The sequence below is a fragment of the Moschus berezovskii genome, chromosome 9 (genome assembly GCF_049115385.1).
Source record: "Moschus berezovskii isolate FMDL1 chromosome 9, NW_MosBer_1.0, whole genome shotgun sequence".
NCBI classification, from domain to species: Eukaryota; Metazoa; Chordata; class Mammalia; order Artiodactyla; family Moschidae; genus Moschus; species Moschus berezovskii.
In genome coordinates, this window is record NC_142468.1 from 61,215,924 (window position 1) to 61,231,634 (window position 15,711).

Below are 15,711 nucleotides of genomic sequence, written 5' to 3' on the forward strand. Positions count from 1 at the left end.
AAGCAACACAGAAACATGTAGAAATAAAGTTTGAGAAATAGTTTTCTAATTATTTTTATGCATTTCTATATAAGTGCTTAAAGAGATTGTGCTCTATATACTATTCTTCATTTTTTAAGTGTATTTGGGAGCTGTCTCCCTATTCTTAGATATCTGCTTTTATATTTTTTAAATGGTATAAAATTCCATTGTGCAGACATACCATGGTTTCTTTATTCAACCCCCACTGATAAATATTTAGATTGTTTCTAGTTTTTCCCTAGTAATAAGGTTACAGTAAATAATCACTTGCAAAAATATTTCTATAGAATAAATTTCAAAGAACATATTATTTCTATAGGAGCTTGGCCAGCCCTTTCATGCTTGTCTTTGTTGTAGCCTTGTGTAGAAATGAACCTTGAATGCACGTTGATGGTTTGACTTCTTATTATGTGGCAAATATTAAAGAAGCAGTGGTGGAAAGGACAGTTACTGTACTGGGAACTGGCAACAGATCCATATTCTTTCTTTGTCATCTCTCTTGTCTCTCTTAGTTCTGAAGAAATATTTTAAATGCACTTTGACCTTTTCACTTTCCACAGCAATTGTTTAGGTTTCTCTCTGTTCAATTTTATTGTCAGAACATTAGGGTCATAGGCCTTCTTTCCCAAAACTTGGAAGGAGAGGCCGACACTTGCTTTCTGGGAGTTATTTTGTGAAACCAACACATAATGCACCAGGGCAGAGATATGCAAATCATCCTTAAAGGTGTAGGATGGATGCTGGGCTGAGCACATACGTTTTATCCACGGACAAGACCCTTCTAATTTGGAGATGGGCACAATTAAACCATCTCAGCCCAAAGGCAATAACCAAACTGTGTACTTTCTTTCATTCCAACTCTTTCCTCACCAAACACCATTCTGATTAGAACTTGAGTGTCTCTATGGAATTGCCTACAAAGAGAACATAAACTGGCACTCAGAATTTGAAGATGGATGAATAAATTTGCTTTATATATCAGGCTAGTAGATTTGTTTAATGTTCACCTGCCCCTTTGTAATGGATACTGTCTTAGTACACTGACAAAATTTAGTGTCCATATCTGAAAGCCTGGAGACCATTGTAAAAAGGAGCCAGGCTACTGGCTGCCTTCCCAAACTAAGTGCTACATTCTCCATGTTGCTATGATGAAATGACTGTTTTCCTCCCCCAACCCCAATCTGTTCTTCACTTAATATTCTCTCCAATACATTTCTATATATGTTGCAGTATAATTTTTAGATCTATTACTAACTGTAAGATATTACATCTTGTATTACCATCTAACCATTCCTCCATTGTTGAATAGAGGCCATTTTCAGTGTTTTGTCTGCTTAATGATTCTGCTATCAAAATCTTCCTACAAATAGATTTTTCTTCTTTTCTATTTTTCTTTAGAAGTTCTCAAAATTATATTATTGGCTCATTGAGTTTGTCAGACTGAACCAGTTCGTCTAATCTCCAATGATGTGTATTTGTTTTTTTTTCTTATAGTCATACTCCTTTGGTTTCTATTATTATAATATTTGAATGATTTCCTTCAAACATATAGGGAAGAAATATTAGCAATCCTACACAAACTCTGTCATAAAATATAGAAGGAAGAAACAATTTCCAAATCATATTATGAGGCCACTATAGCCTGATACCAGAAATAGACAAGGGCATTTCAAGGAAATAAAATGACAGATGGACATCCTTCATAAACTAGATGCAAAAATCCCTAGTGAATTAAATCTAGCAATATAATGTCATAAAAAGAGTGATATACAGTTATTGATATATTACTTTCTAGACATTATCTACAGACTATTCTGATAGACGAGGATTTAGTTTTCCTATACCATTATTTCCTGTCCTTCCCCTTTCTTCTTCCCCCAAATAGTTACATTAAAATTTCATTAATTCAGAATTCACTGTTCCTATTATTATGCCTATGGAAATATTACTTATTGTTGAGCATTTTACCATACTGGAGTTTCTTTTTATACTTTTTTCTGCAAATTAATATTTGCCTTATTTTTTAAATTTGCTTAGTAGTCTTTAACTCTATTGCTAACTTTCCCCACTTTTTTTTAATAGTCTCTTAGTATACTTTTCCACAGGATAATCATATCAGGCAATCTATTCCTTTTCTCCTTCCTGATAATGTCCTGCCTTTAGATCCCCATTCTCCACCTGTGTGGCTTGTTCTCCAAGCCTGCTGACCAGCTGTCCTCCTGGGACTTCTCTTTGCTGTCATCCTTGGAATCCCCTCTTGGAATTTCTCTAGGGCTGGATTCACTGCTTCCTGGATGTCTTGTCTTCCTTAATCTGGCTTTGCTTGCTTATTGTGACCAAGCATCTCTATCTTCAGTTGGTTAAAAATGGTACAGTCACACAGAAATCTAGACCACAGACATTTCTAATGACACCCCTTCACTCCTCCTTGGAGCCAAACTCTTGGGAAGCTTTTATGTTCCTGGGGGTGAAACAGAGTCCCCAAAGCAGGCAGGAGGAAAGCCGTGTGGAAGACCCACGGGTGCACTTCTCCTTCTCCTATTCCCACTAGTGAAAGATGGATTCAGTCCACCTTCTCTGGAGGGAGTGCCTCTGCTGAGCTGGACTGCAGCCCAGTGGGCTCCAGAGGAACAGATGTCGCTCTCATCTGCTGTCAACAGGTCTTGTCTTGTACTTTTATCTTCCCAAAGATACTGTAAGCTGCCTGAGGGTGAGAGGATGGCTTATATTTCGATTGATCTTCAGTGTAGTTCTAGTTAGATTTTAAAGGAGAGTGAAAATAGATGGGTGTGTTCTATCCACCATCTTAACCCAGAAGTCCTTTGAAACACTTTTTTCAGTTGGCTTCAGGGACACTTCTCCTGAGTGTCATCTTACTTTACCTGAGGACCACCCCCAGTCTTGCTGGGTCCCCCTCCTTTTTCTGATCTCTGCATGTTGAGGGCCTCCAGTCTTGACCTCTTCTTTTTTCTGGATTCACTCCTTAAGTGGCTTCGTCTAGTCCTAGAGCTCTAAATTCCATCACTAGGCTTATACTTCCCAAATTTACATCTCCCTTCTGAATTCAGAACTCCCTTCCCAGAGTCTTCCCATGTATGGCTAAGAAGCTTCTCACCCAACTACTCTTTGATCCCTGAAACCAGCTCTTACCCTAGCGTTCTCCACAGTAAGTGTGTTAGTTCCTCAGTTGTGTCTGACTCTTTGCAACCCCGTGGACTGTAGCTCGCCAGGCTCCTCGGTCCATGGGATTTCCCAGGCAAGAATACTGGAGTAGGTTGCCCTTCCCTTCTCCAGATCTTCCTGAACCAGGGATTGAACCCTGGTCTACTGCATTGCAGGCAGATTCTTTATCATCTGAGCTACCAGGGAAGGGCCCCACTATAAGCCAGCGACTCAAGCTGACACCTTGGTGTCATTCCTTGATTCCTCAGAGAATCCTGAAGACTTTATTTTTAAAATATGGATTTTTTTTTCTATAAAAATCTGGCCACTTATCATCACCTTCACCACTACTTCGGATATTGTCCTATGTCAAGAAGCTTTCCAGAGCACCTGTGCCAGATATCAGCACCCTTTCCAGGGCGGCACTCTCTACATGCTTGTGTATCCAATCCCAGTCCAACGCCACAGAAGAGGTTCTATTCTTCTTTCTTTCCGTATCTGTCACTCCCTATTCCGAAAGTGAAAAACTTGACTCCTATCATCGTCATATAAAAAGGGTCTTAGAGATCAGATAAAACGCATGGAAAAATCAGGAAGTGAAGTGAGTAGCTGCTGACCCACAATGATACTAGGTAGCTTGCACAGAGTTTTTACGTTTGAAAATTGTGTAATAGGGTGCTTAGTGTTAGAGGAGCACTAAAGATACACTGTTATAATTTACTTTTACATGCTCTTTTTTGCCTAATTTCTTTTGGGAAATGTTCTTAGAGATTAGATGCCTGGTTCTGAACAACCGTATATGAATACTTTATTACATAATCAAAATATATTCTGTTTTTTTTTTTCTGGACAAACAGTGGAGGCTTGGCGAAAGCATGTTACCTGAAATGTCCTCGTCTTAGTTGTGTTTTTCTAGGCCTAGACAGGTGAGATTTTTCTGGCATCTCTACCTTTGCGTCATTAGAATAAGGAAGAGAAATTGGAGAAAAGCTACTTCAGCCCAGGAATGTCCCAGATCTTCTTCCTGGAAGTGGCCTCTTTGTTTCCTCCACATTGTCCCACTGTTACAGCATCCTCTTATCTGCCTGAAAGGATTTCCTGAACATCTGGCCTGTGACAACAGTGGCCTCATACCCCGTCCCAGAGGCTGGAAGTGACTTTTTTGGGTCACCTTGACACAAGTACTCAAGAGTTTCCTCCCTAGTATACATATTAGTTCTGGCTGAGAATCACAACAACATTGTTTAATGTTTGATTTGTAAAAACAGTAAGTCTAACTGGTAGGCCAGAGTCTCTGAAAAATAAATGTACTCTCTCTGTGGTTCATTTTGCATGCATGCTAAGTCGCTTCAGTCATGTTGGACTCTGTGATCCTGTGGACTGTAGCCCGCTAGGTTCCTCTATCTGTGGGATTCTCCAGGCAGGAATACTGGAGTGGGTTGCTATGCTCTCCTCCAGGGGATCTTCCCCACCCAGGGATCGAACTCATGTCTCTTATGTCTTTTGCATTGGCAGGCAAGTTCTTTACCACTAGCATTCATTTTATTCATTGCCTAATATTTTTTAAAAAATACTCTCAGGGGATTTCCCTAGCAGTCCAGTGGCTAAGACTCCATGCTTCCAGTGCATGGGGTCCAGGTTTGATCCCTGGTCAGGGACATGATCCCACATGCTACAGCTAAAGATCCTGTATGCTGCAACTAGTACCCAGGGATAAAATAAAATAAATAAATATTTTTAAGAAGTGCACTCAAAGGAGGTGCTGTTTGCTGATTTGCACAAAGGACCTGGTGGGCTACTGGTTGCCCTGGTTACGTAAACCTAGAGTCAGGGAGGAAGTGCTCGGGACAGTGGAATAAAGGTTAGACTCTGTGATAGAGGACAGGGTGGGAAAATGTAAGCAGGATGCCTCTGGCCACCAGAGAGGAGCCGTGTGGGGAAAGGACCGAGCTGCCTGTGCACGCAAACGCACGTAGGCCGGCTGTGCTGACCTTCTGCTGCGTGGTGTGCAATGCAAACCTCTTCTTTACCTTCTATAAAACCTTCATTCAGTTCAGTTCAGTTCAGTTCAGTCACTCAGTCGTGTCCGACTCTTTGCGACCCCATGAATCACAGCATGCCAGGCCTCCCTGTCCATCACCAAACAAAAAGTGCTTCCTCAAGAATCTGAAAAAACCCCAGGCCCACCAGTGGAAGATGAGTTCTACTTCAAGGCCATCAGCTGGGGCAACTTGAAAAAATAGGCAGCATCTTTTATGCTTGATATTCACTAACTTGCCATCAACAAAAATCTCATTATAGCAATGGAACTTCAGTTACCAGGCAGGTTCCCCAGTCACAGATGTTCGAGGTAGGTGGTCTTCAGTACTTGTTCAAATCCCGCTGGGTCTTCATGGTCCTTTCCTGGAGGCGTATATGCTGTGTTGTTGCACCTTGCCATCCTTGGAATTCAGCAGCGTTCTCATCACAAGTTTTCTACACTCTGGACCCTCCCTATGAGTTAGATGACTGTATGTGTCACCTAGGATCTTCCACTAAAGTGTGTCTTGGTTTACTTTCTTCTTTTTTGAGCTGAATTCCATTGAAACACTAAAGAATGTGTCTGTGTTACTTTTTTTTTTTTTTTTTAGGGTACCAGAACATCTCGTGAAGAGCATAACTTGGCAGACACTGCAAGCTGTAAATTTTTGCCATAAACACAGTGTAAGTCTCACGATACCCCTTTAAAAATAAGAAGGCTGCCCTTCACCTGAGGTGGAACTTTTGTACAGAGTTTATATCATACTTTTGTGGATAGGCTTTTTCACCCAAGTCTTTATAAGTTTGGGGGGTTCAGTTCAGTTCAGTTGCTCAGTCGTGTCCAACTCTGTTTAGGGGGTACATGGAAGCTAAAAATGCCAACCTAAACTGTTCATTCTTGTTTGGGTTTTAAAGATGTATGTTTATGATTTTAAGAAAGTAGTTTTGTTTGTGTTGCTTAGAAACTACCCAGATTTAAGGTAGACTCCTTCTCACTTGGAGTCCATGTTGCTCTGGTACCCTCAAAATACTGTGAAATTGGGGGGGGAAACCCCAGGTGACTCATACCTGTTGCATGCATTACATGGAGTCCCAAGTGTGATGCACGTCTGCTCGTGTCTGCATAGGTGAGTTAGGAGTGCCAGGGCTGCAATGAAGCAGCCAGTGGAAACCTTGTGAGCACTCTCAGCCACGTGGCGGGAGGTACAGTGGACTGCTGCCTAGGTGGTGTGACTTCACAGATACTGCGTAGTCTGCTGCTCCCTTGCCTTCAACACAGCCCACTCCCTGTATGCAGGAAGCAGACTCCAATATCAGAGCTTCATTTTGGCCCCAAGGGCAGTTTACTGCATTTTGTCATCCTGACAATGCTGCTGCTGCTGCTGCTAAGTCACTTCAGTCGTGTCCGACTCTGTGTGACCCCATAGACGGAAGCCCACCAGGCTCCCCCGTCCCTGGGATTCTCCAGGCAAGAACACTGGAGTGGGTTGCCATTTCCTTCTCCAATGTGTGAAAGTGAAGTCGCTCAGTCGTGTCCGACCCTTAGCGACCCCACGGACTGCAGCCTACCAGGCTCCTCCATCCATGGGATTTTCTAGGCAATAGTACTGGAGTGGCTTGCCATTGCCTTCTCCGCATCCTGACAATGGCCAGGGTCAATTTCACTGGTAGGGCTGAAATGCCTTCCTCGAGCTGTTCTAATTATCTTTCCCCCCTGAAGCTGCCTTCCCAGAAGGAAATATGAGAGTAGGCAGCACTTCTCCCAGCTGAGCCTCCACCTAACTGAAGGCTACAATCTGTGTCCAAATGTGTGCACACCAGGGAGTGTGGATGCCTTATACATACTGCTCTTCACTGCAAGTGAGGGCCAGCAGTTTCCTGATAGCAGGTTTTAGGAGTTGGGTGGGGGAGTGGGGGGAGCGAGAGAGATGGCAGAAAGACCCTGGTGGGGAAAAGCAGAGACACTAAGAACAAATGTAATGCATACCACTGCTCCCTGGAGAGCCCCTGAAACTGTTTGGCCACATGTGCTTGGGGGGAGGGCTGTAGAAACTTGTAAAGAATTCCCAGAACAGAATAGGAGCACATTCTTGCTTACAAGTACTTCTGACCATCTGTCATCACGTTATTCAAGGGTGTACCCATTTATAGTAATATTTGAAGCCAGGGGTAAAAGAGTGGAGATCCCAGGGCCATTAATTGCTGAGAATCAGATCTGTTCTAACAAAATAATTCAGAAATTGTCTCCCCTCAATTTTTCCAGAGTAATAAATACCCATGGGGAAAAACTGACACCCGGGTCTCACCCTGAAGATCCTTTGGAGTGAGAACTAGGCCAGGCATGAGAGGAACCTCTGTCCGGGCTCCAAATTTTAGAAAGTCAAGAACACCCCAGGGTATCAGCCCTAAGCCAGAGAGGGTCTCTCGGATTGCAGAAGCCTCCCACATTCTCCTCCAGAAAGGAACAAATGTAGAAGGGAAGGTTATTAGGAACCTGAACAGTGTTTTGCCCCCACTGTTGTTTTTATGTAATTGCTAATTGGTTGTTTTTTTATTGTTGTTGAAGATTTGTTCCTTACCAAAAAAAGCACTATTTAATAGGAAAATCATGTGACGGTTCTTAAGCATTCTTCTAACATCACCCTGTTAAACAATGTCAGCTGTGGTCTGGAAACCACAGGTGATTTGTGTCTAAACCCTGGCGGTGGCCTGGGGGCGACATCCGGTGGGGTGGAGGGGCAGCAAGGAGACTGCCTGTGTGTGGGATGGAGCTGACATCTAGTGCCTCCCCCGAGGGTGTGCGCTGCCTGCGTTTGTTTATCTTGTGGGGACAAATGTCAGAGCTGGAAGGGAGGTCTTTTGGCAAGCTGCTGCTTCCCGCCCATCTCTTCCTCAGCTTATCTCAGCAGGCCCAGGGCTTGTCCTGTTTACCAGGCGGAATGTGTTCTGTTCTCAGTTAAACAACTGGATTATGAATTCTGCTTAGGCACCAATTTACAGCTCCTGCAGCCATGCTGCAGTCCTCACCCAGAACCTTTTAACATCTTCTCTATCACCTAAGGTAGCCAGATTAAATACACCTGGTTAAATTTGAATTTCGGGTAAACAGTCAGAAACACTTTAGTATAAATAAGCTCCGAACACTACATGGGATGTACTTCTACTAAAAAAAATTATTTGTTGTTTATCTTACTACCCTACTTTCATTTTTCTTTTCACATTTGTTGGTCCTTTAGGGCCCTTCAGGAATTGGGGTTGATTCAGGCTATGGTGGTTATGGTACTAGATTTATTTTAGGCTACTGTTTTGTAGTCTGTTATCTGAAAGGTCAGTGAGAGGTTCAAACAGCCTCAGATATTTGCTGGATATTCATGCATTTTATTGAGTCCATATATTAGGGTTGCTCCTGTTTAATCTGCTCGGGTTTGATGTTTGTGACTAGTGCATACACAGGGATGTGAAGCCGGAAAACATCCTCGTCACGAAACAGTCTGTGATTAAGCTTTGTGACTTTGGATTTGCTCGACTTTTGAGTGAGTATCAAAGTTTTCTTAAGTGTCAAAGCTAGGGAGATTTTTAATATGATAAAGGATCTAAATGCTATAGGAAGCTCGTTCTTGTATATTTAGGGCATAAGCTTGTAAGTCTACAATTACTGAAAATACACATACAGTGGTTTAAAAATGTATATGCTATATGTAAATTTTATCACAATAAAGGGCTTACTAATACGTATATTACCCTCCTAGTTTCTACCATTTTTTGCTAAAATAGTGCTTTTTAAAACTACTATTTTAGAAGAGTGGCTTTCAATGTTGGTTGTAGATTAGAATCATCTGGGAAGCTATAAACTCTAAAAACCATACTGATACCCCTCTAGGGATTCTGGTTTAATTGGACTGGTGTGGGGCTCAAACATTGGTAATTTTTAAAAAGTACTGTATTCCAGGTGGTTTTCATGGGTAACCAGTATTGCGAAGCACTGATTTAGAAAAACCACAGGTGGGGCACAAGCTTGATTTCTCAGGTCTTCCCCCTCCCAGTTCTGATTCCCTGTTGCACTGCTCCCTTTATTTTCCATGTCCCATCACTGGACAGCTGGACCAAGCGACTACTACACGGACTACGTGGCCACCAGGTGGTACCGCTCCCCAGAGCTGTTGGTGGGGGACACGCAATACGGGCCCCCAGTAGATGTTTGGGCGATTGGCTGTGTCTTTGCTGAGCTGCTGTCAGGGGTTCCTCTGTGGCCAGGAAAATCAGATGTGGATCAGCTCTATTTGATTAGGAAAACCTTGGGTAAGTGCTGGTTTTTGTCCCATTTTTGGAAACCAGATAGTTTTACCCATGTCAGAGCAGAGCCAAGTTCCTAGTCTCTTCCAGTGCCCTTTACAGTCATGAAAGAGGGAAACTCTCAGAGTCTCATTGTAATGGCTCCATGAATGGTGTCCTTTGTAGGTATAGGCCCTGACTGATATAGCACCAATGGAAGGAAACCATAGAGCAGTGCTTGCTGCTGCTGCTGCTAAGTCACTTCAGTCATGTCCAACTCTGTGACCCCATAGACGGCAGCCTACCAGGCTCTCCCATCCCTGGGATTCTCCAGGCAAGAACACTGGAGTGGGTTGCCATCTCCTTCTCCAATGCATGAAAGTGAAAAGTGAAAGTGAAGTCGCTCAGTCGTGTCCGACTCTTAGCAACCCCATGGATTGCAGCCTACCAGGCTCCTCCATCCATGAGATTTTCCAGGCAAGAGTACTGGAGTGGGGTGCCATTGCCTTCTCCGGCAGTGCTTGCTAACTGATCTAATTTGAGAGGATGAAAAACATTGTTTTTTTGTTTTTTAAAAATTTTTATTGAAGTATAATTGACTTACAATATTGTGTTTCAGAAAACTATACCCAGTATTTTGCAATATATATATATATAACTGATCTAATTTTACCTTTCTCTTTCTTCTTGTCCAAAGGAGACCTCATTCCTAGGCATCAACACGTATTTAGCACAAATCAGTACTTCAGTGGGGTAAAAATTCCAGACCCTGAAGATATGGTGAGTGACCTATTTTGGTAAGAGTTCTGCAAGTCAGAGCTACATTTACCAGGGTATTTAAGTGGTGATCATTCTCACTCAATGAATATACATGGGGAGTTGCAGTCTAACTAGGTTTTGATAGTTAGGCACCTGTCTGAGCCCCATGGTCCACTTGGTACCAGAAAATCAGTCTAAGAGTGGAAAAGAAAACTGGGGCAAATTCGCTACAAGACCCTGGGCTTCAGTGCTAACTTGCAGACAGCTGATAGCAGAGCACAGCCACCACGTTGGACAGGATTGCAGAGCTGCCTGCCCCAAACTTGCCTGTCCATCATTTCAGCAGTTGAAGCTACAAAGCTCAGAGCTGATCAACTTGTAGATGATGACTCCTCCAGGAAAATCCAGCATGGTCCAAACCCCTGCTCTACTGTGCCCTCAGTCCCAGACCAGGGGGGAAAATGGTGATGAACTTGCTTGGCCAGCCTCACTCTGATACCTGTTCTTTTGGCCAATGTGGGGAAAACACTTATTTTTCAAAAACTGAAAAAATTTAAAATGTGCATAGTCTAAACCACTTTCAAGAATTTGGTCCAGTGAAACTATTAGACAAGAGTATAAAGATACAGCAAACATTCTTTGATGGAAATATGACATTCTTTAACAGAAATCATTTCCTTTAGTGTTCCGTCAGTAGAGAATTAAATAGGTTATGGTATGTCCTTACAATAGAAATACCACATAGCCAATAAAAATAATTAGATTCTTATGTAGTCACCTGATATAAAAGGTCTGTAACATATTACTAAATGAAAAGAAGTTATAAAACAGTATCCATAATTTGACATAATTTTAATGAATTTTAAATAAATATACACATTTACACGTATAAATATAAAATAACAACCTCAAGAAAATCAGGCTATAAAGATTTTTATATTTATTAAATAAATGACTGCAAGGTATAGTATACCAAAATATTAATGTCTCTTTGTGGTGGGACAATTTGTTTCTTTCTTTATGGTTTTTTAAATATTTTCAAGTGTCTTCTGATGAGCCTGTATTATAATCAGAAACATTTCAGAGCACAGTTAAGGTCTATGAAGTCCTGAGTTCCTACTGTCTAAGGAAGGTAGTTTCACACTGAAGTGAACCCTCCTGCATCGCTCAGTTTCCAGATGGAGGCTCCAGCCAGTTCCATCAAAGCTGTCTGGGCCTGTCCTGCAGTGAAGTCTCCCACCTCCCACTGCCCTGCTGCCCCCTCTGGCAGCACTGGGAATAGGAAAACTGGGGCAGCGGGGAGCCTTCAAGGCCACAGAAGCAGGAATGACACCTGACATATGGCAGGCGACCCAGCTGCTCCCTTGTGACCTGGACATTCCCAGTGTCACACTAAATATCCCTGAGCGAACTTCCTGCTCGCTCTTCTACCAGTGAAACCTCGGAAACAGCCCAGGTTTCATCAGTGTAAAAGGCTTCCCGTGGTTTCCCAGAGGTTGTCCTGCAGGGGATTTCCTGTTGACAGAAACACAGGAAGACGCAGCATGGGGGCTGCGCAGGTTGAATATCTGTGCCTGAGTCCCTCTGCCGGTCAGCAACCCTACCCGAAGGAGGCCTGCATGCTTCTGGGGCAGGGAAACCGGCTGAGCAGGCAGGATGGGCCTGCCTATCACAGCCAACCAGCCGGCCTTGTCCCAGGCGTCCTTGCTGAAACAGCAGACCTCAGTGTCAGCAATGTCAAGGCGGTCTCCAGTGATGCTCAGATTCAACACACAGAAATAGCAAGAGAAATAGTTTAGCTTTGGGAGTGAAATGGGCTGCTCTCAAAGGCTCATACAGATCTGCTTTAGGATTTTATTTTTCCCTGTTGATCTTAGGCAACTCCAAAACTGAGGCTCTTATCTCTTATCAGTGATGAATAACTGCACAGTTGGGAATTGGTTGCTGTTGGCTGGTTCCCTGAACTAAGTAACACTGTGCTCTTAAGCTTGATGGCATCACCAGGGAACCGCCATCTTTATACACACAATTCATCTTGGTCATTTATTTTACTCAGCTGGGTTAGCTCTTAGTTTCTGTTTTCCTCCTTTTTAGCCTCTTTATCAGTGGTGTGGGCATCCCTGGTGGCTCAGACGGTAAAGAATCTGCCTGCAGTGTGGGAGACTTGAACTGGCCGGTCTGCCTGACATACGGCATTCCTTCTATTTTATAGCGTTTATTATAAACACTGATTGTCGCCTGCCTGTGACCAGAGCAAAATAGCCTTAAATGGCCAAAGGGAGATTGATGGATGTCTGCTCAGGAGACTCTTTAAACAGTAGAATAATCAGGGGGACAGCAGGCTCCTGTGGGAGGAGAGAACAGTGTTTATTCCAGAAAACCAAGAACGTCTGTTCACCTGGGTAGGGAAAAAAAAAATCTTTGTTACATAGCTCCCTTCAGGTAAATGTCAGTAAATGCCATAATTAGGACCCCTTTCTAGAAATGCCAAATGTTATTCTGAGACAAGGCAAGTTATATAAATTGGAGCAGAAAACAGGGAAATTGTTTGAAACAAATACTTGACAAGTGTTTTTTTTTCTTTTTTCATTGGTATTCCCTCACAGTTTGCTACCTGAATCTGTTCTTTAGGAAGTTAAGGGGGTAAATGGTTAGGAAGAAAATTTGGAAAAGCAGTTTAGAGGCTGGGGGAAGAGTATAAGCTTATAAAACGTTTTGGAAGTGGGGAAAGAAGGAACTTATGAAACAGACATAGGTGGGAGGTGCGGTGGGCAGGGAATGGGGGAGGCACAGAGGGTTCCAGGAAGATGCTTCTCGCACTCAAAAATTCAATCTGAAGTAGCTTTATATTTGAATATATGCCGTAAATAAAATCACTGTTTTCTTTCTTTTTCAACAGGAACCACTTGAATTAAAATTTCCAAACATCTCTTATTCTGCCCTGGGTCTCTTAAAGGTAAAATCATGGCTTCCAACAGACCTGGCAGCACAGGGCAGCTGTATCATTGGGGAATCTGAATGATTTATGTCAATCCATGGGTTGAAAGGTGTTCCTTTTAGAATTCTTCTTCTCACTTGAAAAGTATATGTACTTTTCATTTTAAAAATGAGTCACATAACAGCAAAAACAACTAAGTATTTTTCACTTTAAATAACCCTAATATTGTACTTGAAATGTAAATTTACACAAAATAGAAATTTAAGAGGAGGAATGTTTGTTTTACAAAAAGGATCCCTTTCTTAAAAAAAGGAAACAACTGTTTAGCCATAGGATTCTTTTAAATAACCAACTCTCTAATATACTGAAAGTAGGTTTCAACTTTAAAACTTGATTTCCATACGCATTTTCAAAAGTATACAGCCCTTGTGTAAAATGAGGTACCAATTAAAATATTTGCAAGTTAAGGTCAATGTCCCACCCATTATAAAAAGTATTTAAAACATTCACTGATGCATTTATAATTTTAGAAATGAGACAGTTCCTTGAGGTATGTAATTGTGAGATTTAATCTATCCAAGTATGAGCCCTCTAGCCTATTTACTGGCCTAGCAAATAGTTAAGAATGATGTAACGTAAAAAGAGGTATGTCTCTTCTCCCTTACATACATGTACTACATAACTATTTCTGGAAAAATATACAAAAAATGACTGATTTTAGAAGACAGAATGGGAGAACTAGAGTGATGAAGAAACTTTGCTACATACTGTATGAAGTTTATTTTATCACATGTAGATATTGTTTTTTAAATTAAAAAACTAGTTTTTACAAAGTACACTCAAGTGCCAAAATGGGTTAGGAGGACTATTCTATTGGGACACTGAGGTCAACTCAAAAATCATGTCCTACTCCCTCAGGGCAGAGCACCGAATGCCTCAAGAACAGAACAAGGTGAAGAAAATGATTTGTTACTATTCCTAGAAACTATTTATTAATTCATTATGTGGTTACCGATTCAGGAATGATTGTGGAAGGAATGAAAGTCATGATTGGTGTGTTTTTCTTACTTTTTCCTCCTTTTGTTCCCAACTGAAGAGTCTAATATTTCAAAGAAGAAAAAATGATATTAATAAGTTTATACAGTTTTAGAGAATAAGAAGTGGGGATTTTCTGTTCTTTTAGGGCTGTCTCCACATGAATCCTGCCGAGAGACTGACGTGTGAGCAGCTGTTGCAGCATTCGTATTTTGACAGTATCAGAGAAATAGGGGATTCGGCTAAAGAGCATGAGAAACCAACAAGGAAGCCCCTACGACAGAGCCGAAAGCACTTGCCAGGGGTAAAATTGGGTCATTGCTTTACAGAAGCATGCGAGGTTACAATATCAAATGAGTTCATACCTGCCATCTGGTACAGAGTCTGAATCTATACTTGAGGGGTCAGTTGTGGCTTGCAGTTCCAGCATCCTGTTATTCCTGCGTGAGGACACACAGGTCACAAGATCTACCAGCCAGGGTCCCAGAGACACAGGTCACAAGATCTACCAGCCAGGGTCCCAGAGACACTTACTTGTTAAGGGCCCTTCTTCCTGAATCCTAAAGATGACCTTGCCTAGTGGCTCCCTGCTGCCATCCAGGGGCCAGGGCTTTTGGTGTGCAGGAGCAGAGGTCCCAGACAGAGACAAGGGTGTGAATTCCTCTGAGCATGCTTCTTGTCCTTTGGAAAATTAAATTAAATTTACCCCAGGCAGCTCTCTATCATCATGTTTACCTTCAGCATTGATTGACATTCCAGCTTTATCTGAAAAAGGAACTGTTTTCCTCCTTGACCCATTAATCATCAGAGTTGGCTATGGTAAATGTGGTGATGAGTGCTTTCAATGAGAACAGCAGAACAGTACGTTGAACCAGAGCACAGCATCCAGGCTGCACACTGGGAGCCTGTGAAGATTTGTGATTGCTGTAAAGTGGGAAGAGTGGCCTTGCATTAAGTGTCTTGTCATAAGCCAAGAGCTGTAATGATTTAGAATGGATTGTAGTTGGAACCACAGTTAGGATGAGCTGGCTGCTCCTGATTGCTGCTTTCATCTGCTTCAGTTCAGTTCAGTCGCTCAGCCGTGTCCGACTCTTTGCGACCCCATGAATCACAGCACACCAGGCCTCCCTGTCCATCACCAACTCCCAGAGTACACTCAAACTCATGTCCATCGAGTCGGTGATGCCATCCAGCCATCTCATTCTCTGTCGTCCCCTTCTCCTCCCGCCCCCCAATCCTTCCCAGCATCAGAGTCTTTTCCAGGGAGTCAACTCGTCACATGAGGTGGCCAAAGTATTGGAGTTTCAGCTTCAGCATCAGTCCTTCCAATGAACACCCAGGATTGATCTCCTTTCGAATGGACTGGTTGGACCTCCTTGCAGTCCAAGGGACTCTCAAGAGTCTTCTCCAGCACCACAGTTCAAAAGCATCAATTCTTCGGCGATCAGCTTTCTTCACAGTCCAACTCTCACATCCATACATGACCACTGGAAAAACCACAGCCT

The 15,711-nt window shown here is 42.5% G+C and overlaps 1 protein-coding gene across 2 annotated transcripts in view; it reads left to right on the forward strand.

Annotated features, from left to right (window-relative positions):
- The window catches only part of CDKL1 (cyclin dependent kinase like 1), a 53,924-nt gene that overhangs the window by 33,740 nt on the left and 4,473 nt on the right, over positions 1-15,711 (forward strand). For both annotated transcript variants that reach the window (XM_055436067.2, XM_088839732.1), the window contains exons 4-9: positions 5,814-5,886; positions 8,645-8,735; positions 9,301-9,501; positions 10,172-10,254; positions 13,133-13,189; positions 14,355-14,510. In XM_055436067.2, coding sequence (XP_055292042.1) covers positions 5,814-5,886; positions 8,645-8,735; positions 9,301-9,501; positions 10,172-10,254; positions 13,133-13,189; positions 14,355-14,510 — 661 coding nt within the window. The remainder of the gene's footprint in view (positions 1-5,813; positions 5,887-8,644; positions 8,736-9,300; positions 9,502-10,171; positions 10,255-13,132; positions 13,190-14,354; positions 14,511-15,711) is intronic.